Raw genomic sequence first — 21,324 nt, 5'->3', positions numbered from 1 at the left:
TTGAAATGTTCTTGTGTTAAATTTTTCTCATATTCTTGTAACTATTGAGGTTAAAAAAATAAAAAATAAAAAAAGTGTAAAGACTGTTTGGCAATTATTTATTTTTGATAGCTAATTTATATAGTGTTTGTCATAAAAATATAATTTTTTTGTAATTTTAGTATTAAATGAGTAATAAATATCTAAAAACTAATTTATTAAATAAAAAAAAGAAGCTAAAAATTAGATGATTTGTAAAAATATTGGGACAAAAAGAAAAGAGCATTGCCAAAGGCACGCTAAGGAGACTTGGGCGGTTGACAAGTGGGACTCGTGTGATTTGAGCAAATCCAAGTGTTTGGAATTTTCCAATAATTTAGCGGCTAAGGTATCAAAGCCTTATCAAAAGGTCCCGTGTCAATGATTTGGGGTGGGATAAGAGGGCCAGAATTTTCTATTCTACTGGACAATCGCTTTATCGATTGTGTGTAAGAATAAAAGAACAAAAACTACTCAATCATTTTGTTTCTGCTTTTTAAGTGAGTCTGAGTGCACATTTGTGTGGTTTGGCAAATTTTAATTTTAATTTTTAATATATGTTTTTTTTTTTTAATAAAAAAAGTGGCCTCTTGAGCGTGAATTGTCTGTTAATGTTACACGAGTTGCTTTTCCTGGAATCGAGATGAGTTGACTTGGTTTAGCAGTCGGTTCACGTTTTCATCCTGCTGCCGGATGAATAAATTTGAATTCAAACAAAAAGGTGTATAAATATTAGTTGTGGTGGTGGTTGTTGTGATATGCAGCACCGCAGTTTCATCGCAAATGCCTGAGATATATGACTCCCAGTTGTTGACTCCAATAGTACCCATTTGCATGACGAGTAGAGTCTAAGGTAATAAACCTAAGTTGTTTTTCATAGAGATACTAATATGGTTAGCACCAACTTATGACAGTCCTAATCAGGAAAGATCGGGTAAAGTCAAGAAAAAAAAAAATAGAATTGACAAGCGTGATTATATAAAAGTGTTTGGAGTTGGAATTATTGGGTTTACGTGAGCAATGGTTCACACCAGCTCGAAGCTTGGATAATTATTAGAAAAGGATAAGGATCCCCTCCACATGGCCATAACCAGCCTTAGGTCAATTAGTCAACTAGAGCCTATCAACTTATAAAGGTAAATTCTAAAGCTATAAACTATTTTACAAAAACTTATTTACAAATTGCTAATTTAATGAGTAATTATTAATAAGTTAAGTAAATTTAGTGGCAAGTCCAGATAAGCAAATCAATAAAAATTTGTCACATCAATAGTTTGTAAAAATATTGTAAAATAATTTATACCTATAGCATTACTCAAAAGATGAATATGTTGACTGCATATTCCAACTCAAGTCACCACATTAGTACTCAGATCATCAGTAGTGTTCGTGATTTTTGCCTACATGAATGAGAGTAAATGAGTATTATGGTACATGTACAAATTATGTAAGGGGAAGTGTTTTGCAGGAAAAAGCTTTACATGGAATACAAAACTTAGCATGCTAGGAATGCCATCTTAATGACTCGTTTAACTCCTTGAAGAGCAGATTGCTAACAACAGGTTGAGATCTACATTAGAATACAAGTTGCCTTCATAGCAGTACATCGTTAAGTATCATTACCATGCCACGCTCCTGATGTCAGATGTTGCTTCTTTGATTTTCTTCTTGAAAGATTTAAAGCTACTCTGGCTTTTATTGGTCCATTGAAATGAGGAGCTCCGCTTTAGAAGATCAGATATGAGAGGTGATCCAAAAGTCGAATCCTCAGATGGAGTGTCATCATAATCTATGGAAATATAATCAATTAACCAGATTAACGCCTCTAACTTTCAGCATTTGTGCTTCATAATGAAATGTTGTTAACATTTAAGATTAATAGTGATGTTTCTAACAAATATGCCATGGAATAGCGAGGAGAAATTTGGAAAACTCGCTCCCCCGTTCCACCAAAGAGAGGCACCAGGGAAAAATAAACACAACATGGTTATTGTTTAGTTTGTGGTTGGAAGGAGAAAAATCCATCTTGATAAAACCAGCACACTGAAGAACTTCAATCTCTCAGCTGAAGAAACCTCCAGATCAATAACCATTCCTCATCTGAATCATTATTTTTGTACTCCACAATAAAACAAATAGGAAACAAAAAGAAACCTTTTAGATTTGAAAGGGGAACCCCTCTCCAGTAAATAACTTTACCAGAAGAAAGCTTTAGGTATTTATAGGACTCTAAGATACCAACTAAGAATTTCAAGTTTAGTGCATGAAACTGGTTCATTGGGTAATCATTTGAGAAAGAGGTAAGAACGCTAGTAAGAAGACTTTTTTTGGGCGGGGAAGATACCTACCAAGAATTTCAAATTTAGTGCATGAAACTGGTTCATTCGATACTCTTTTGAGAAAGAGGTAAGAAAGCTAGTAAGAAGACCTTTTATTTTATTTTTATTTTTTTTGGGGGGGGGTTGTTTGTGGTAGGGGTGTTGTTGGGTTTGGGAAGAAAAAAAACCAGCAACAACAATAATTAGCCAGCTTTGAAGGATAGGACTTCAAATTACCCTTCAAGAGAGATTGTAAAGGGGAAACATAAAAGGCTGCAATACTGCTTCTATGCATATTTCTAAATGGATAAAGCCCCAAACCCCCATCCCCCCCCCCCCTTTTTTCCCTTCATTTTCTGCGCGCAGAGGTGCTTCACTCTCTAATACAACCGCACTGCAGTTGCCATCTTGCTTATGCATGTTAATACTTATGCTTCTATAACTATTTGAAGATCATGCATCATAGTCTGATAAAGTATCACCTGAAGATGCTGGGAGCTGATACTGTCTTTTTAAGAATTTGGAGGCTTCTCTATCCTTCTTGTGGCATAAGACTCGTATTAAAGTTTGGGCATCTTCCAAGCCCATTTTGTCATGATTATGTGAGTCACGATTAAGTGAATCTAATCCCAATGAAATTTGTTCACTTGCTGTCATCAGCATCTGGATGACAGTACCAGTCTGCCAAAATAAAAGTCACTCTGATGTTAGTTTCAATCATTCAATTCTGGGTATAAAATTCTCAATCACCAGTGACAAAACCTGAAGGGAATACAGGCTTAGTATTTGCTCAGCAAAATTCGCTTCTTGCTCCACTAAAGAACGTGGTAGGCCTTCTCCATCAGCTATAAAGAATTCCTAGAAATTTATGCAGCATGGCTCTATTAGCAACTAATATAAATTGGTAACAGTTTAATAACAGGCGTTGAATATATATATCATGCAAGTTATCAATATGTGTGATCAAGTGCTGGCTCCACAAGATGAGAATCCCACAATTGGTTGTCATTGGCACCCAATCAATGCCACTTTCTAAAACTAATTAGAGGCATATTGAAGCATGTAATAATGGACTAACAACCTAACTAAAGTGCATGGAAGTCCTGGAGTCCCTCAGAGGAGTTAATTATGTATAGGAGCCCACACACAAACAAAAAAAATTTAACTCTGCAGTAAGCTATTGTGAAATTGGAATCACCCTATGGCAGCAATATGTTTCCAGACAACTAGACTAGAATAGAAGCAATAAGTCAACATATATGGAGCAATGCTGAAATAAAATGCGAGGCCAAAACATTGGAAATGTAACTGCAGTAAAAATGACAAGCTAAAGTTTGTTTCTACTCATTGGGTACGTCAGTAATTGTCACCCTACATTGTGCAATTCTTCTGCTCTTTTAATACAACTTTTCACCAACATGAAGAACACCATGTGCTTTGGTCCTATCACATTTAGTTTACAAATTCAATTGCTACATTTGACCCCCTTAAGGTTTGAATTAAAATGAAATCATTAAGGTTCGGTCCCAGTGTTGGTGAAAGCAAGGGGCACACTTAAGCACAAATGTCTCTTGGGGCCTAGGAGCAAAGCACAAGCGCACTTCCTAATTGAAGTGAAATGCACATTTTTAAAAAATAATTCAATAAATTTAAAATAATTATTAATGAGAAATGCAACAATCAAATGATCAAATTATCATATAAATTGAAGTAAAAAAAATTATATAATTAATATAGCATTTAGATAAGCCCTACTTTTGCAATTTTAACACACAAATTGCAAATCAAGTCTTTTTTTTTTTTTTGGATCGGCTAGAGATGAGTACTTCCATTTAATATCCTTTCTTACATCTTCAATATCCATAATGCCCTATGACTAATAGTAATATTAGTTAAGAATTTAATCACTTAATGACTATAAGTCTATAAGAATTAGTCAGCTATATTCAACATCAACCACAAAAGTAACTAAATAATTACCACAAATATATTATATCATTCTTCTTTTTTTAATGAAAGAGCTATAAGAATATGAGCTCCTAGCAATATGGTAACTGGTACCAGGCTGATATCCAAAAGGGAAAAAATAGAATAAGAAGAAGTTGGGTGGCTACTGTTTGAAGGAGAAAAAATCAAGATAAAAATTTAAAAATTAAAATTTTTAAATAAAATAAAATTAAAAAATAAAAGAGAGAAGAACTAAGGGGTTTTGGGTTTCGGGACAAGTTACACTCAAAATAATTTTTTTGATAAGTAAATTACACTAAAAATATGCCAAATCAATGGTTTATATCATTAATGACAAGATCCTATGGTTTTAATTCAGTTTTGGTTTTTTTTTTTTTTGAAAAATATAAAAATAAAAACAAAAAAGTGCAGAAGGCACGCTTTGAGCTTTTTGAAAAAGCGCAAAAAAGCGAGCGTAAAGCATGCTTCTTTGAATGAGACTAGCTTTTGAGGCAAAAAACGCTTGAGGCTTGGGGTTTCGTGCTTTGAGAATAAGCATGCTCTTACCAACACTATTTGGTCCAAAGACCCACTGACAATTTCATTTTAATCCAACTTCAAGAGGTCAAATATAGCAATTGAAAAGTTTAAGGGACAAAATTGTGATAGGACCAAACCACATGGGTAAATTGTAATTGAAAATTTGTCCATAAGATGCAAAATCTGTTAATTTGGACACAACCCTAACAGTTTCACTTTAATTCAAACTTTAGAGTGTCACCTTTAACAACTAAAAGTTAAAGAACTAAATTGTAATAAGACCAAACCGCATTACAAATATTGGGGGTAAGGCTGACTACCAATCACCTCTCCCTAAACCCACAAAAGTAGGAATTTTGTGCAAGAGGTACGACCCTAGTTACAAAATTAGGTTGAGGGAAAGAGGGCAGTAGTTGTGATGTATGGGAAAGGGAATGAACGCTACCTCTGAGCTTATCATATGAATTTGGAGCATTACTTGCCTCATGCAGATTATAGGCATATAGGAAAAAATTTGCCCCGCATTTAGTTGGACACAATCACTTGCATGTGACATGAAAATGTTGTGGAAATCAAGTTTTCTGAAGAAGCTTAACATTGGTATGAAGATGTTTTAATTCAATAAAAATGTGCCCTTTCATTTGTTTTCAGACGGCGGTTTACTTATTCATAGCATAAAACAGCCACATACCTTCAACATATTAAGGTCATCCTCCATAAGTGTGATATCGGAATCAGAAAATGAACGAGAAGGACCTCCATTAAGCAAAACCCAAACATAGGCTTCCTGAACCGTGAATGTATGCAGAATTAGAACCAAAAAGAAAAGGTCCACAACAGATTAAATATTAGGACGAAACCACACCAGTGATGCTCGACAGATGCTGAAAGCCACAAGGTCTCTAAGAGTATCATCAATTAGACCACATATGTGGTCAAGAACCTACATACATGACTCTGATATTAGAAGAATCCAATCAAAGATAAGAAAACACAATCAACCACAACAACTCATCTTTCAAGAGTTGGTATACACTGACATACACATGCACAGAGAAAATTTACTTCAATATCTTACAGTATCAATCTGTGGAAGAACACCATCAAAGCGAGCACCTTCAACATTACCACGATATAAAGAAAAGGGGAATGCATCTCTAAGATCCCAGAACATTACTCTTGCACCTAGACATTAAACTTTAGGCTAATTAGGCTAATTGTCTACATAAGCATCCAAAGCCAAGTAATTAAGTATATGTAACAAGGCAGTCCCTTTTCTATCAAATAAAAATTTTCCAGCACAGAGAAGCTTGTTAAGACAAATGAATTTGATAACTTACCAGTAAAGTCACAAATTTTGTTGATAGAATCTGTGGCAGTATCCCTGATGCTGTTAAAGGTGGTGACAAACAGTTCATCAACTGCTTCACCACATGATGGCAGAGAGTTCTCTGAAGTTTCCAGAGGCTCCTCTTTAGCTGGATGAATTGTCAAGCATGAAATATATTCAACGTGCCAGTTTTTAACAATTTTCATTACAAAATAGTAAAAAATATATATCCAAGAAAACTAAATTACCACATTTAAGTCTGCGACACCACTACCATGAATAGAGTATTATGGAAAAAACAAACAATAGTATCTTGAAGGAAAAAAGAAATGTAACAATTTCTTACTACCTTCAAAAGCAAATTATTTATTTATTTTATTATCAGTAAGATTTGAATCACAGCCCCACACCAAACCCTCTCCAGTTTACTTTCTGAGCAAAAAAGGAAAAGATTTCTGTTTTTAAACTCGTCACTCTGGTTGATGCTATTTGATACAAGTCTAACCTGTCATGATGTGTCATCCATTACAAACATGTATGGATATTCTATCCAGAAGGAGAAAACAACCAAACTTATGAGTTATGAGGAGTTGTGGTCAAAGAGGACACTGTGCAACCCCAAGCAAATTCTATCTTGTTCACTCTTTGTTTCCCTTTGTGTGGGGAGGGGGGGGGGGGGTGTTAATTACATTATTGTGTCTGGGATTTCCATCTTGCACAAACAATACATATATAAAATCAAGGAAATTATGAAATGCTAGGTTTTCCAACGGATCCAACCACAATTAAAAAGAACTAACCCCATCTTTGAGCACCTGATGGTCTGATAAGTGCCCACGACTTTCTAATGCCATCTTCTAGTACTCCAATTTGTTTCAGAATATACTGCAGGAAGAAACAAAATATAATTTGGGGAGAAAATATCAGTATCTGGTGATATGTTTCTTGCAAATAAATTTGTTTATATTCTAGATTATTTTTAATTAATTTTTTTGGAATATTCTAACCAACTTTTTAGTTTTTACTCATTGGTAAATATCAAGGCCACAAGAAGAATAAAAAATAAATAAATAATTCTTAAAAACAGATCGGAAAAGTTATATAATGTAATTCTACTGTATTTCCAAACGTCTTCCAAATTTTACACATTTTCTGAAAATACTTCACAAATGTTTTCCATTTTGGTTGGTTGAATTATCATCTTCAAAGAAATAGCAATTACAAGTAAAAATTGAGAATTCTGAAAATACTTCACAAATTTTTTACATTTCAGTTGATCAAATGATCATCATCAATGAAATAGCAATTACAAGTAAACATTGAGAATTTCATATATAGCCATCTGAACAAACACTTTTCTAATTGGCCCTGCATAATCAATGATATGAAATATAGGATCGTCTCTATTTATAAATCAAGAGTTGTACTTACTTTAAGAGTGTTCAGTCTGACACAGAGTTTGGATACAGTCAATTCATTCAATATGTTGCTCACACCATCCTCCAAAAGTTTATGCTCTAGTACCTTCTTTTTCATTATTGGAATAACTGTCTCCTCATAACGAGTCAAGGGAGGAGCCAAAGGATATAAATGAGTCTTATCAACTGCAGTATTAAATGCACTATGATCAAAATCCAACTCTAAAATAGATTTTTCCAAGAGAACCATCACATTAATCAACTTGAATTTGATGAGATCAAAAAAACTTGTCCCAAAAACTTGTCAATTGCTCAGAAATTATAAAATAACTAGTGGGAGATATGAAAATTTGATCATCCAAGAGAATGTGAGGCTGATGTCAGAGGAGCACATTATAGCCCCTAAAATCCCCAGCAAAAGATGAGACCATATGACCAGAACATTTGATGAATTCATGAGTGATATAAACCTCATAACGAATTTCAAGAATACCACATAGAATGCGAAGATCTCCTCAGACCATGAAAAAAGCATTTAACAATGGAACAACAAGGATGTTGAATAAGCAACGCGTAACTCGTCCAGTGCCAATTAAATCTATGTTGCATTCCCCACCCATAAGGCATTGGATTTTTGTAAGAAATGATTTTTAAAATGGTCCAAATTGTAATTCAACTGAGGATGCCTACGTCTGCAAAAAGACAAGGCAGTCCAACTGGCAGTCATTGGAATCAAAAGTGGCCCATGTATATCAAACTGGATTCCATTTTATTCTGTAAACAAGCAAGGGAACTCTATCAAAACCCTGAATCATAATTACCGAAATTTTGATAAAGATTTTCATTTTGGTTTCTTTTTTTCTTTTTCTTTTTTTGATAGGTAATAAAATTTATTAATGAAAAAAAAAGTACACTGGCAGTATATTAACAGTGCAACAAGCTAGGATCTAAAATTACAAAAGTCAATAAACTCGGGTAATTTTTCTAGCATCATCATTTTTTATAAGTTTTCTTTTTCTTTTTCTTTTTTCTTTTTATAGGTAATTTACACATGCACCCAGTGGATTTTGAACCCGGACATCACGCTCCACTAACACTTATAAGGGGAGGAGGTGCCAATTGAGCTAGAGCTCGTTGGCTATTTTTATAAGTAATTAATTTCATTGGGCACAACCCAAGTACATGTGAAGTATACAATTGTTACACCTACAACTTCTCTATCATCATCATTATGTTATAGTCTTATAGATGTCTACATCAGGATTTATGCAACAAATTTTGTAGTATAAGACCATATGGAGACCTTCAACCAATGACATGACACAATCAACAGAATAACAAATCCAAACAAAAAAAGATCAAATACCTCTTTAGAATTAGTCACAACTGTACACTAAAAGGCAAGCACTACAAAATGAAGTACAAACAACAAGCAATATGCCCAATCTTAAATATGCTGGAAGATGAATGTACACTTTACCTAGCTGGTTGAGCAATTTTAGCAAATAGGCATCCAGACTGTGAAAAATAATAGATAGCAGAGCTTGTAAATGTGTGATATCCATTGAAAGATTCAAGCCAAAGAATTGATCCACAGTCTGCAAGTTATGTTGGATATAAGGGCCTTGAAATGAAACACCTCCACAAGCAGCTCTATGATAAATTTATAAGCAAGCAAACAAGAATGCAATAAAAATAACCCAAATTCAAATATATATATATATATATATATATATATATATATATATAAATTATATAACTAACATGTGAAAGCATATTAACATTGTTATCCTATTCTCCTATTTTCATATGCAATAACAAAACAACAATGATCACGAGAACATGAAGATAGAAAATTCAAAGTGAAGCAAAACACACGCCTGCAAGTTGATGCAGCCTACATAAAGCTACTCACATGTCATGCTATATATTTCAAAAAAAGTCTTGCATGATATCATGAAAAAGAAATATTAAACACTAGTATTTTTTCTTTAAATATTTTTTATAAGATACACCAAATTATTGTCACAGGAATAATATCCACCTCCTCTATGATCCTAAACACTTCAACTATAGATGTTGCCATTCTTTGCTGAGATGATAAAGGCTCCCACTCCTGCACATGAAAAAACTCAAAGTTAGTTTGGCAAGAAATTAAGCAAAAAAATACAGATGATATCCAAAATACACCACTAAAAACATAGTTCTTTCTTGTACTATTTTTTGTCTTCCCTTCTTATCACTTCCTTCTTAAAATAACGTTAGACCAGATGATTTCCAGATTGTATAAGGAAAGTAAACATGACATCAAATTACTTAGCATAAATTGGAGCCAACCTCAAGATCAAACACACGTCCAGTCCATTCCAGGATACGTGAATTCTGAGCAATCACCCAATCAAGAATTATTGGCTTAGCAACTTCTCCAATCTGCAAAGGAAAGGGACAAACAGCTAATTATCTCACTTTTTTTAATCTAGATCATGCTGAAGAATACGAAGCATCTCTTACAAAGTAAATTTTTTTTTGATAAATAATGACTTTAATTGATATGGAGGGGAAACTCTATGTACACAAGGATTTCAGCACAACAAACATTAAACACAAGGGGGGCTATATTCCATGCAAAAAAAGCTCCTCTATTTACCAAACCAATCCTCCAACAAAAACCTTGTAACAAAAAAAACACTCATGTTACAATTATGAGCTCCAGCATGGACACCATTTGAACACCAACATTGACCCGAGAGCAAAAGTAATGCACAATAAACATTGTCTCTAATGCAATCCAGTTCCAGAGTATGAGTGGTAGTAGTCCCAGAACAGAATGATCATCTCAAAACCTCTCTGTTTTGAGAATATATGAGGTCCAACATGCAGGTTAAATGGAAAAGAAGCATGTAAAATGCACAATGAAAATTGTGCTGCTTGATATAAGCTCATCTATTTTACATGTAAAAAAAGGTCATCTATTAAGTAAATAATTAACCCCAGAACAGCATCATCACCTTATTATCATCATTGCAAAAAAAATTAAAGGCAAGCAGTAAACATATGCCCGATAGGAAAGAATTTTTTTTTTTTTTTTTTAATTGTAACAATATTTATGCTCCGTTTGTTTCGAGAAAATATTTTCAATATTTTACCATGTTTGTTTTGTTGTAAAATTTGGTCAACTATACAATATTTTCTAGTCAAACTGTAAAATTAAGGCAAAAAGAAGTAAAATATTTTACACTCGAAATTTTGGTAAAACATTTTACATTTTACAATCTCTCACATGTAGAGATCACATTGAAAGACCAGCCACTCCTAACTCTCTCCCAAGCCTGACAGGGAGAGCACCCACCAGCAACACAATCTAAAATGCCAGAGATGGCATCTCTCCACTGCAAGTCAAGCATCGAAATTGCAATTTGTGTTTGCTGATCTGTATTTTTTTTTTTTCTTAAGCCCTGTAGATCTGGGTATGTTTTGTACAAATCTCTACCGCTAGGCCTTGTCATACAAAAATTCTATAGATCTCCACCTGTGTCACGCAAATTTGGTTTTTTTTTTTTTTTCCTGGTATGCAAAACTATGTTTTTTGGCTTTTTGCAGATCTGATTTTTTTTTTTTGGGGGTTGCAAATCTGTATTTTTTTTATAGCTAATATGAGTTTGGGTGGTTTGATTCATGGCTGTGTTTCTTATTAAAATTTTATAATTTCAACTTAGGATGATGAGAATTTTGAGTTTGTTGTTTCTAATTGAAGATTTTCTTTTTTTCATTTTACACTTGCAAATGAATTTTCAAGTACAAACCCAAACACTGTAAAAGGAAAATATTTTCAGTGTAAAATATTTTACATCAAAACAAACGGAGCGTTAGTGAATTTCAGAAACACATGTAATTAGTGCCAAGGGTAATGAATATGGATGACAGACTAATATGGCAGTTTCTTAATCAAAGGGCATATCAAACAATGAACACAATATAAAAAGAACCCTTACTGTAAAGTTCTGATAGTATATTATGTATATATACACTCAATATCAAGATACCAACATTTCTCCCATTTTAAAAGAAAAGATAATCAAACCGGATAATGGTCCAGATCTTGGTTGAGATGGTGATGCTGCCTGTTTTCTTCACAAGCAGAAATATACAGCTGAGTCAGGTCATCATCCAACAAATGAGCAGCTGGAAGCACCGTTCTGACATCTTCAGAAAGATATGACACTCCCTTGAGAAACGGTTTCTACAGTGTTAAAACCACAGCCGAAAAAAGGTACAGAAAATTAGTGAAGATAAACCAGCTGCGAAGTGTGAGAATGATTATCATTAGAAAATTAGAGAAACCAACCAGTCTTTCCCCATAAATTTGGTGTAGTCGCATGGCTGCAATCATCCCAGATTCAGGACACCAACGACGTAGCACTGGGAAGAACACACTGAACTCTCTCTGAGCAATCAATCTTAGCTCATTTGCAAGCAGGGCCAAAGGATGCGTCCCTAACACTTTAGATTCAAGATCTATAGTGCTTGCTACCTAGCATTAAAATCAAAACAAATTTATCTAACAGAAACATGGTGAGCGTAACATATACGAACATCAATAAGCAAAAATTCAGGTGAAATGATAAATCTGACTCACCCGCCTGTATGCAGCTCTGATTGATCTCTCCACATATGTTTTGAGTTTTCTAGTTGCACTCTCATTTGAAGCATTCAACCTGATTAACTGCATAGAGTAAATATGAAGTATTGCTCCAATGGTCTTAGTCAATGAGACTAAATATGCAACTACTTCCCAGCAACAGCAGAACAAGTAGATAAATAAATAAATAAACACTTTACCATATGAGACTGTACAGCTAAAATCACTATAAACTGTTTTGCTAAAAACTGAGCAGAAACCAAACCCCTCTTTAGGCAGCGAGATGCTTGTTTTATTTTATTTTGTTTTTTTATCTTTCAAAATATTTTCACATATTCTTGAGATTTTGGTGTATCTCTTATTACTTCCCAAGTATGTTGGCTGTGCCCCTTTGTACTCTTTTAAAGAGATTTGTTAGCATTGATGAAAAAGTATTTGAGCTATTTTTATAATTCTCAGTTTTCAGGTATAGGCTTTTGTTTTGATCCACTAGGTCTTATTTTGTGTTTTACCATGCAATGGGTATTTGTAGATTATTAGGTATTTAGTTTGGGCTTAGTAATCAAAGTCCATTAAGTCCAAGTCATATTAGGGTTAGATTGAATTTTAGATAAACATTTAAGTAACTTTTTAAAAAAAATGGTTTAAGCTAAATGGAAAACAGGTTTTATAAGAACCCATCAAGGTGCAGCTTAGTGGTTGGAGGCTTGGGATGAGCTGTAGGCCTAGACATCTTGGGTTCGATCCGGTCTAGGAGTTCCCCTAGATTACTGATACACACATCTGGCGTGTGGGTTGTGTATCCGTGGTTTACTCTCCAAGGATTGGTTCAAAATGCCCTACCTTAGTGGGGTTCCACGTCATTAAAAAAAAATATATATATATATATATATATAAGAATTTTGCAATAATAATTCCCTTGAGAATGTGTAATGCAATCCTTTTCCTCTTCCTTTTTCTTGTCTCCAAAAATTCATCCCGCCTTCAAATACTACAATCCAACCTTGATTTAATGCGCTTAAACCCCAAAAGGCCCAAGTCAACCCACTATCATCTAGGAAACAAAACAATCCAAAAAAGCCTGCTACAGTTATCAGGATCGGTTCCAATTGATAAAAATACCAACAAGGTCCTTGAACCAATGGGAAGAAAACAAGAAATGCCTAAATAGCCAAAACACGCGCAATCTAGCAGCAGCATGACAATAACAAAGAGATAAGCAACTGCCTCAGAATACAAACATGGAAAATCAGCTAACCAAGGCCATGCCTCTATAGGTCTAACTTACTGGCCATTAAGAGCCCATGCAGCAAAGCAAGCTGCAACAATTCTTTCAAAAGTAATAAATTTATTATATTACGCCAAAAGCCTTGTAGCTCAATTGGCACTTCCTAGCTTTTCCAACAAAGAAATCCAGGGTTCAAATTTCTCCTCCCCCAACTACTGAATTATCAAAAATAAAAAATAATTTATTATATTTACAACCCCCCCCCCCCCCAAAAAAAAAAAAAAAAAGAGTTCAGTGGCAGCATGCTCAGTCTCCTCCTAGAAATTACACTCTGAAGTTTAAAAGAACAAGAAAATCCAAAAATGAATTACCATGAACAGTGAACACTGCCTAGAGCATCTATCCAATCATACAAAAATCCCAAATTCCAATTACAAGGATGAAATGCTGCAACATTCTCCACTAGGGTTTGAACAAGAGATTGACTCAGAAATGGCCCTTCCTATCAAGAATCTATCATCTTCTGTTTGTTGATACCCCACAAATTGCTAAATTATTATTTTTGAAATCATGAGGTCAGCACAATTTAGAACTTTCATTCTCAACCAGAAAGGTAAAAGAAGAGAGGAGAGAGGTAGGCAGATTAGCATATTAAAAGACGCCAAAGCGTAGGGGGGGGGGCAGTGCAGGGATTCTACAACAAGGCAAACCAAGAAAGAAAAAGAAAAAATAAACTATTATGGCTTAGAAGGTAGCAAGGGCATAGGAATAGGATTACTGGAGAATATTTATCAGGCACCGGGAGAAAAAGAAATATGTTAGGCCATGAAATTAGTATAAGATTGATTCAACTACCAAAATAAATGTGAACCTACACAGCAGCAAAACGAACCTTGATATCACCAGAATCACCAAAAGTAAGAATTCCAACTGCTGACATCAAGTTCATTATCCTAGAGAAGTTTGTAGGTTCCTGAAACAATAATCTCATAATTAGAAGAACATCTCTGAAAATAATAAGGAACAAGAACACAGTTTACAATGTGTAGGTATATAAGGGACTTCAAAGGATGCAACAATAGCCAGTGAACAATAAAGAACATGAGCATCCAAGTCTACCTATTATTCAGAAATAATAATAATAATAATAATAAAAGTTAAAAATAAAAATAGAGTTCAGTGAAAACACCTAAATTAGGCAAAGAACAAAGAAATACATGCCATTTACTGCATATTGTTACAATCTCACAATTTTTTTTAATGTCACTTAAATTGGAACAATGGAATATTATATAAGAAAACTATTGAGGAATAGGTATTACCTGACTGAAATGTAGGTGATAATCTTGCAGCTTATCATCACACCAACTGCTTATCGAGAAGAAAACAGCCTGCACCAAACCTAACTGTATTTCACTGCCATTGAATTGCCTTGAACATGCTAGGCTATCCATGTACTGCTCTTCCTTCTGATCGGCATTTTCACCAGACACAACTTTCTGCAACTCATGGAGAGCATGTTCTAATAGCATGTCCTCATTTGTCCCTACATACTTCAATAGGAAAAATTGCCTTAGATAAATATTAAAAATCATACAGATGTATAGTTTGAAAATATAGCTTATAGGGTATTCTGCATTAAAATGAGAGTAACTAAGGACTATCTTATATAAATAGCCATATAGCTAGTAAATATATTTCATAAAACCCACTGCTCTGAAATTCAGAAATGGTTCAGTACCATCAAACAATTAACATATGGAATCAAAATCTATAGAGAAACATTTCAACACCAGATCAAAAAGGTGTGTTTATACTTTTATCCTTCAACAAACAAAAATTGTTGCTAAATTTTACAGTGTATACAAGAATATGAGATCTTACCCTCCGCATCCATATTGCAGATACATACGGTAATTAGTATGACATGAATTCTACTAGCCTTTATTTGATGCACTATAATTCAGCATTAGACATCCCTCCCAAGATTATTTTATCAGCTACTGTAATTTCACTTAGAACCAGGAAGTGTATTTTACAACACCTATAGAACTATTTAATTTTCAAGATTACAAGTTCTAATAAGATAAAGAAAATGAACAAAACTGTGCCACATTAACTCACATTGGCCATAAAAGATCGAACAAATCTGAACTACACAACAAGGTAACCCACTAAAAAATAAATGATTACTATCACAAAACAATGATTAAAGAAACCAGTCACATGGCTACATCAACAAATCCATGAACATTAAAGGCTGTTGAGATTATGTATACCTGCTGGAAAAGGACCCACCCATATAATACATTATGCATTTTCTGTGTGATGCCTAAAATACACCAGGTCAATTTGTTAAGCATCAGCAGTTCATTAGATTCCTAAGCACAAGTAGCAAACTGAACATCATTAAAAGTTAAACTATGCCACAAAACCACTTAATTGAAATTAATATAAGAAAACATATACCTCTATGAACTGGCCTTCATCAAGAACGTCAAACACACCAAAAAGTAATTTCTCATAAAGTCTAATGTTCAAGTGATAACCAGCAGTCCAACAATAGGTTTCACCCTGGATACTAAATTTTCCCGACAGAGACGACAACTTTAACTCCACTTGTGTAATAGGCAACAGAACATCAGCCCGTTCAGAAGGAGACATTGTGATATCCCACTCCTACAATATCCAACAGACCAATGATCCATTATTAGATTTTATGAAAAATTCAAAAAAAAAAAAAAAATCAGAGCAGACCAATAAAAAAATTATACCAAACTCAAAACATGATACCTTAGAATTTCTGATCTTTGAGAGAGAGCTTTTAATGGTTTCACGTTCATATGCTTCAAGATTAGCAGAGAAGTAAAGAAGCTCTTCTAAGATACTTGCCTATAAAATGGTTGCAAACAATATTGTGAGTTGGTTAAAATAAAGACTTCTGCAGAACTACAAGAAAACCATCTACAGTGTTCATTATTATATTCAAAATCTCACGTAGTTAAGATTCTTACCATTTATTTTGGCTTAAATAAGTGAACACTATATTTTTTATCAAACAAAGTTTTCCTCCAAGTTAGGTTGAAGGAATTGTGTCACAGTTTAAAAGACCATCCACATGTATTATATCTCATGATTCATTAAATCATTTAAACAAGTCAAATGACTTTATAATAGATCACATGACTAAAAGTACACATAGATAGTCTTTGAAATTGCTGCATAGTGAGTTGGAGTAACTATCCTCCAAACAGAAAACATTGCTTTTTCTTTTTGTTTTTTCTTTTTATCAGGACTAAACAGTTGAAATCAAAGCACTACCAGCTTATGCGGGAGAGTTAAATACTATTTTAATCTAGTCTTATTTTATTTCATATCTTGGGATCCAATATTTCCTTCAACCAATATTGGGGACCGGATGAGATGGAAGTTGAAGCCTAATGAGGATTTTGAGATCTGTTCGTTTTATAATAAGTTCAGAGGTTCTTCTTCCGTTGTCTTTCCCTAGAAAGGTATTTGAAAAGCTAAGGCCCATCAGCGTGTTTCCTTCTTTGTTTGGACTATAGCTTGGAACAAGATTCTCACAGGGGACAATTTGAAACTTCGGAGTTTTGATTTTGTTGATTGGTGCATTATGTGTTGTTGTTCTGGGGAGACTGTGGATCACTTACTGCTTCATTGTGAGAAGACTCATCGGTTGTGGAGTTTTATTTTTAAATCTTTTGGGACTTCGTGAGTCTTACCAAGAACAGTTCCAGATCTACTCTTTGGTTGGTGGAATTAGTGGAGGAAGAACTCATCTAAAATTTGGAATTTAGTTTCGTTGTGCTTATTGTGGTGTCTTTGGAAGGAGTGTAATCAGCGGACTTTTGACTTTTGAGGACTTGAATAACTCCAGAGATCATTTGCTTGCTTCTATTAGTGGATCTTTATTAGACTGGTCTCGGGCTTAGAGACTCACATCTAGTAATTTTCTCCCTTTGTTCCTTTGTTCTCTCCTCTTTTGTAATTAGTTTTCTTCTTGGTTTTCTTCCCTTTTCTATTTCTTTCTTTTCTTTGTAAATTTTGGTTTGCACTGTGCTTTTCATGCATAAAGTAGCCTTTCTTTCTTACTTATCAAAAAAAAAAAAAAAAAGACAAATGTATTTTTATTTTAGGCCCTAGTAGTTTAGTAGGTTATTAGTATTTTATTCCTAGAAACAAAGTTATTTTTTGTAAAAACAAAGTTAGCTCCAAACTGGTTACAGCTATCTCTTTCAATCCACTATGTAGCGAGTTATAAGACTATCTATGCATATTATTTAAACAAGTCACATGACTTATTAAAAAGTCATGTAACTGAATTTACACATGAATGGTCTCTTCAATCTCCACATAGTGGGTTAGAGGAGATAGCTCCAAACCGGTTTGGAGCTAAACTTCTATGAAGGATTTATTTGATGAATCAAGTTTCAATTGAAATTCCTCCATGGACCAATGCCAACTCCAACTAACCGTTAAGTGCTAACTCTTAGAGCTTTTCTTTCACTTAGTGTTGACTCCAAGCAAGTTTAGGTGTAGACACCCCATTTTATAACACATTTTTAATTAAATAAGTGGCAACTTCCATGTAAAACCATCGATCTAAGGGGGAAAAAACACCTACAGTGAAATGCCCATTTTGAGGGACATCACACCTGGGGTTGCAGTCATTCACACTAGGTCATCTATCTTTTATTTTCCTGTTGCAAACATCTAGTTTGTCTATCCGAGATTGTGAAGTTTGGCAACATAGTGGCTTATGGCCAGGTGCCACCATCACTTAAAAGATTGCGAAGTTTCAAATTCACTATCCAAACACAGAATGAAATTGCTGAGGTTGTCTCAATCTTCAATGAATTTTGCTCTATGTATTCATGCAAAACTAAAGCAAGGGTGAGAAGTTTAGTTGATTCTCAAACATGTGGGAAACGTGAATTATATATGCCAAACAATAGTGTATATAGATAGTTCAACCTGTTCTACTATGCAATGGATTTATAATAAAACATTAGGCAAAGTTAAGCAATACCTGTCTACTCTTCCAATGTATATAAGACTTTTCATTAGGAAAATCAGACTTGAATACGCTATTCAAAAGTCCCAATGAGATTTTAGGAATATCAATTGATTCCCAAATTCTCCTGGCAGCCAGTTGTGTCAATCTCTGTCTTATGCATGCATCCATTGCTTCTGAAATCTATCAAAAAAGTAACAACTTACCTCTTTGGTTGAAGCAATGGTTAAAAAATTAAAGTAAGCAAATTGAAGTGAGAAACATAATAATTTTCACTTAGCTAATTTATTGATTGCAGCACTGCACAGAGACACAAAGACTCGGTATTTTATGAAAAATCTATGTATAAAATAATTGAAATCAAAATAGCTTTTCTTTCATTTTATCACATTCTTAAAGTGGGAGGATTAAGTGAAAATAATAACATCAAAAAGGATAAAGTAAAAAAATTGACAAATAAACAGAACGTAATGTATTTAATGACACAACAAAACTTCTATCTAATGATTCACAATCCAGTAAAATTTAGCTTGAGACCAAAAATATAATGCAAGGAATAAAACTAATAGAGGAAAGGAAAGAATAGTTTATAAACAGGAGATGGATCAAAAAACTGCCAGCCAGGCACTAAGAGTACATACAAACATGTTTTAAAGTAAAACAGTGGCTTGCTCAAACTGCTCAAATGCATATCAATTATTTGGCAGTTACCATGCATACACACAAATGAAGATCCATGTGTCATTCAATAGTCATCCATTAACGTATATGGTCAGTAATACATCTAATGTAAACAAATGTATTTCTGACATAAAAATCAGTTGACATTCGTACAGAACCAACCATTTCCAAATCTTTCCATGTGTTATCTGAAAGTCAACTTTAAGATATTTTTCAGGCACATAAAGAATGGCAGCTAACATTCATTAAGAAAAGGACATTATAGCTTGCCTGCATCTGAATGCGAATGGTGTCTACAAGCTCTGAATGTCTCCCTCGACCCTGAGATTGTTGATTTATTTTCTCCCTTTTAGTCTTTAACCCTGACAAAAACTTAGAACTCTTCTCTTTCCTTCTATCCTCAACTGTATGTACTTCAATCCTAGTTATATAGAGAGCAAGAGTGACAGATTGAGAAAGCAAGAGAGAGAATGCATACTAATCACACACATATGCAAAGAAAGAAAGCTTACCCAGAAAAAACCAAAGATGAAAGCAATATTTCATAGGCTGATTCTTGTAAGTCATCATCAGACAATCCTTCAAGAATCCTGAATGTATGTATCAGTGTACTCAAAAGATGAAAACACGCTTCAGGATAGAAATAAATGCATTCTAAACACAAATATATATATACATATATATATATATATATAAAATAAAAAAATTACAGGAGATTACTTCACAATCTGTGGAACCATGTATATACACCCATATTTCCAAGTACTGTAAAGTTCAAAGTATACCAACCAATACCTGTGTTCAAGCAAGGTAATCCTAATGGAGGAATGTTTACATCCTCTACTTGTGACAAAGGTGTGCACGTTGTCGCATTGTATTTAGGACTAAAGTTATCCATAGATGCTCCAATGTTCTTGACAGTCAAAGGATCTGGATGTCTAGATGAATACGATGCATTTTCAGCAGTTCGGTTCACATTAATTGGAGGCGGAGCTCTCCTGGGAGGTGATCCAGACATGTCCGGATCAGAAAGAAGAAAATAGGAATCCCCTAATTGAGATTGAATCTACCAAAACAACAATGCATATAGTGAGATAGCATCAGCCAAGGCTCAGAATATAGAAATTCAGTGTAAATCTAATTTTTCACTGCTTCAAACTACAATTCCTTCCTTGTAACAAATAACAGAAACAAGATACTAGAAGAAGAAAAAAATCGCAATATTTCGAGTATGGTTTTACATATGCCTTTTTGACAAATCAAAAACCTAAATCTCTAATTAACATGCTACTAATTGGAAATTCAAAACTAAATATCTAATTACTCAGCAACCAAACGAGGAACTAAATAAATTTAAAATAAATATATAATCACATAAGTACTTGCCTAACACAACGTAAATAAAGATACAGAGTATTTCCTCACCATAACTGGATAAGAAGATTCATCGAAGTACTTCTTAGTTGCTTCAGAAATATCAACTACTCCACCTAATGACAATAATACAATAACAATTTAAACATTGAGAACCAAAATTCACACCAAAAATTAAAATTAAAATTAACATACACTCCGTTTGATCACCGATAAAAGAAACCAAAAAAAAAAAAAGCAATAATTAATAGTGACCTAATTCCTAAGCTCAACTCATCTGAACCAAGCAGCTGTATAAAGCACGGTTCAGTTGAGTATAATTCTTCATTTCACAGTTCCTAACTCTGTTTGGTTGCCGAGAAAACAAAAGGACAATTAAACGAACTCTAAGAGAAATGAAAAAATACTAACCGGATTTGATGGAGTGTAGGATGTAATCGGCGCTGAGATTATCAAAATCGAGGTCGGAGATAGAGGTGACGTGGCCGGCCGGGGTTCGGAGCTCTTTGATCAGAGAAGAGGAGAAGAGGAACTCTAAGAGGTTGCGACGGTCTCGACGGTATCGCTGTAATAGAAGATAAGACTGCTTCTCCATCATATGTGATCAGAGAGAGCGAGAAGAAGAAGAAGAAATGGGAAAAGAGGAGGCTGGGTTGGTTCAATCGGAGAACTGAGAGTACGACAATGAGTAAAACCAAAAGGTGTTTTCAGTATTCGAGGAGCGCGAAAGGCTGAGAGGAGAGGCTAAATTTGACATTTCATCATTTTTTTTTTTTTCCTCTTTTTTTGTTCTGTG

At 34.1% G+C, this 21,324-nt stretch overlaps 1 protein-coding gene across 4 annotated transcripts; it reads right to left on the bottom strand.

Moving 5' to 3' along the window:
* Positions 1 to 1,329: 1,329 nt before the first annotated feature.
* LOC142613627 (protein unc-13 homolog) lies at positions 1,330 to 21,247 on the bottom strand. Of its 4 annotated transcripts, XM_075786063.1 has the most exons (27): positions 20,940 to 21,247; positions 20,580 to 20,644; positions 19,950 to 20,220; positions 19,667 to 19,733; positions 19,425 to 19,575; positions 18,489 to 18,656; positions 16,232 to 16,330; positions 15,908 to 16,117; positions 15,718 to 15,819; positions 14,761 to 14,991; positions 14,331 to 14,411; positions 12,208 to 12,294; positions 11,917 to 12,102; positions 11,653 to 11,811; positions 9,909 to 10,001; positions 9,616 to 9,687; positions 9,052 to 9,169; positions 7,585 to 7,757; positions 6,954 to 7,038; positions 6,164 to 6,301; positions 5,902 to 6,008; positions 5,689 to 5,766; positions 5,515 to 5,610; positions 3,099 to 3,194; positions 2,819 to 3,017; positions 1,642 to 1,807; positions 1,330 to 1,418 (listed from the first exon to the last, which is right to left on the bottom strand). In XM_075786063.1, exons 1-27 carry the CDS (start codon positions 21,124 to 21,126, stop codon positions 1,388 to 1,390), a joined length of 3,516 nt encoding a protein of 1,171 aa, XP_075642178.1. In that variant the 5' UTR covers positions 21,127 to 21,247; the 3' UTR covers positions 1,330 to 1,387. The 4 variants fall into 4 exon arrangements, 2 of the variants coding, with proteins under 2 accessions (XP_075642178.1, XP_075642179.1); XM_075786064.1 differs by lacking the exons at positions 1,330 to 1,418; positions 1,642 to 1,807 and having other exon boundaries at positions 2,841 to 3,017; positions 3,112 to 3,194; XR_012840292.1 differs by lacking the exons at positions 1,330 to 1,418; positions 1,642 to 1,807 and having other exon boundaries at positions 2,963 to 3,017; positions 3,112 to 3,194; positions 5,515 to 5,579.
* Between the last annotated feature and the right edge of the window lie 77 nt (positions 21,248 to 21,324).

The sequence above is a fragment of the Castanea sativa genome, chromosome 10, assembly GCF_040712315.1.
Source record: "Castanea sativa cultivar Marrone di Chiusa Pesio chromosome 10, ASM4071231v1".
Taxonomy (NCBI): Eukaryota; Viridiplantae; Streptophyta; class Magnoliopsida; order Fagales; family Fagaceae; genus Castanea; species Castanea sativa.
Note: the sequence above shows the minus strand (reverse complement) of the source record. Positions and strands in the feature narration are given on the sequence as shown.

What these genes read in the sequence shown, in the direction of transcription:
- LOC142613627 (XM_075786063.1), bottom strand. Translation starts at nt 21,126, where the DNA reads ATGATGGAGAAGCAGTCTTATCTTCTATTACAGCGATACCGTCGAGAC. An exon ending in TCATCTTTGGTTTTTTCTGG is followed by an intron (nt 19,576 to 19,666) that starts GTAAGCTTTCTT and finishes CTATATAACTAG; the next exon opens with GATTGAAGTACATACAGTTG. An exon ending in GACGTGTGTTTGATCTTGAG is followed by an intron (nt 9,688 to 9,908) that starts GTTGGCTCCAAT and finishes TTTCATGTGCAG; the next exon opens with GAGTGGGAGCCTTTATCATC.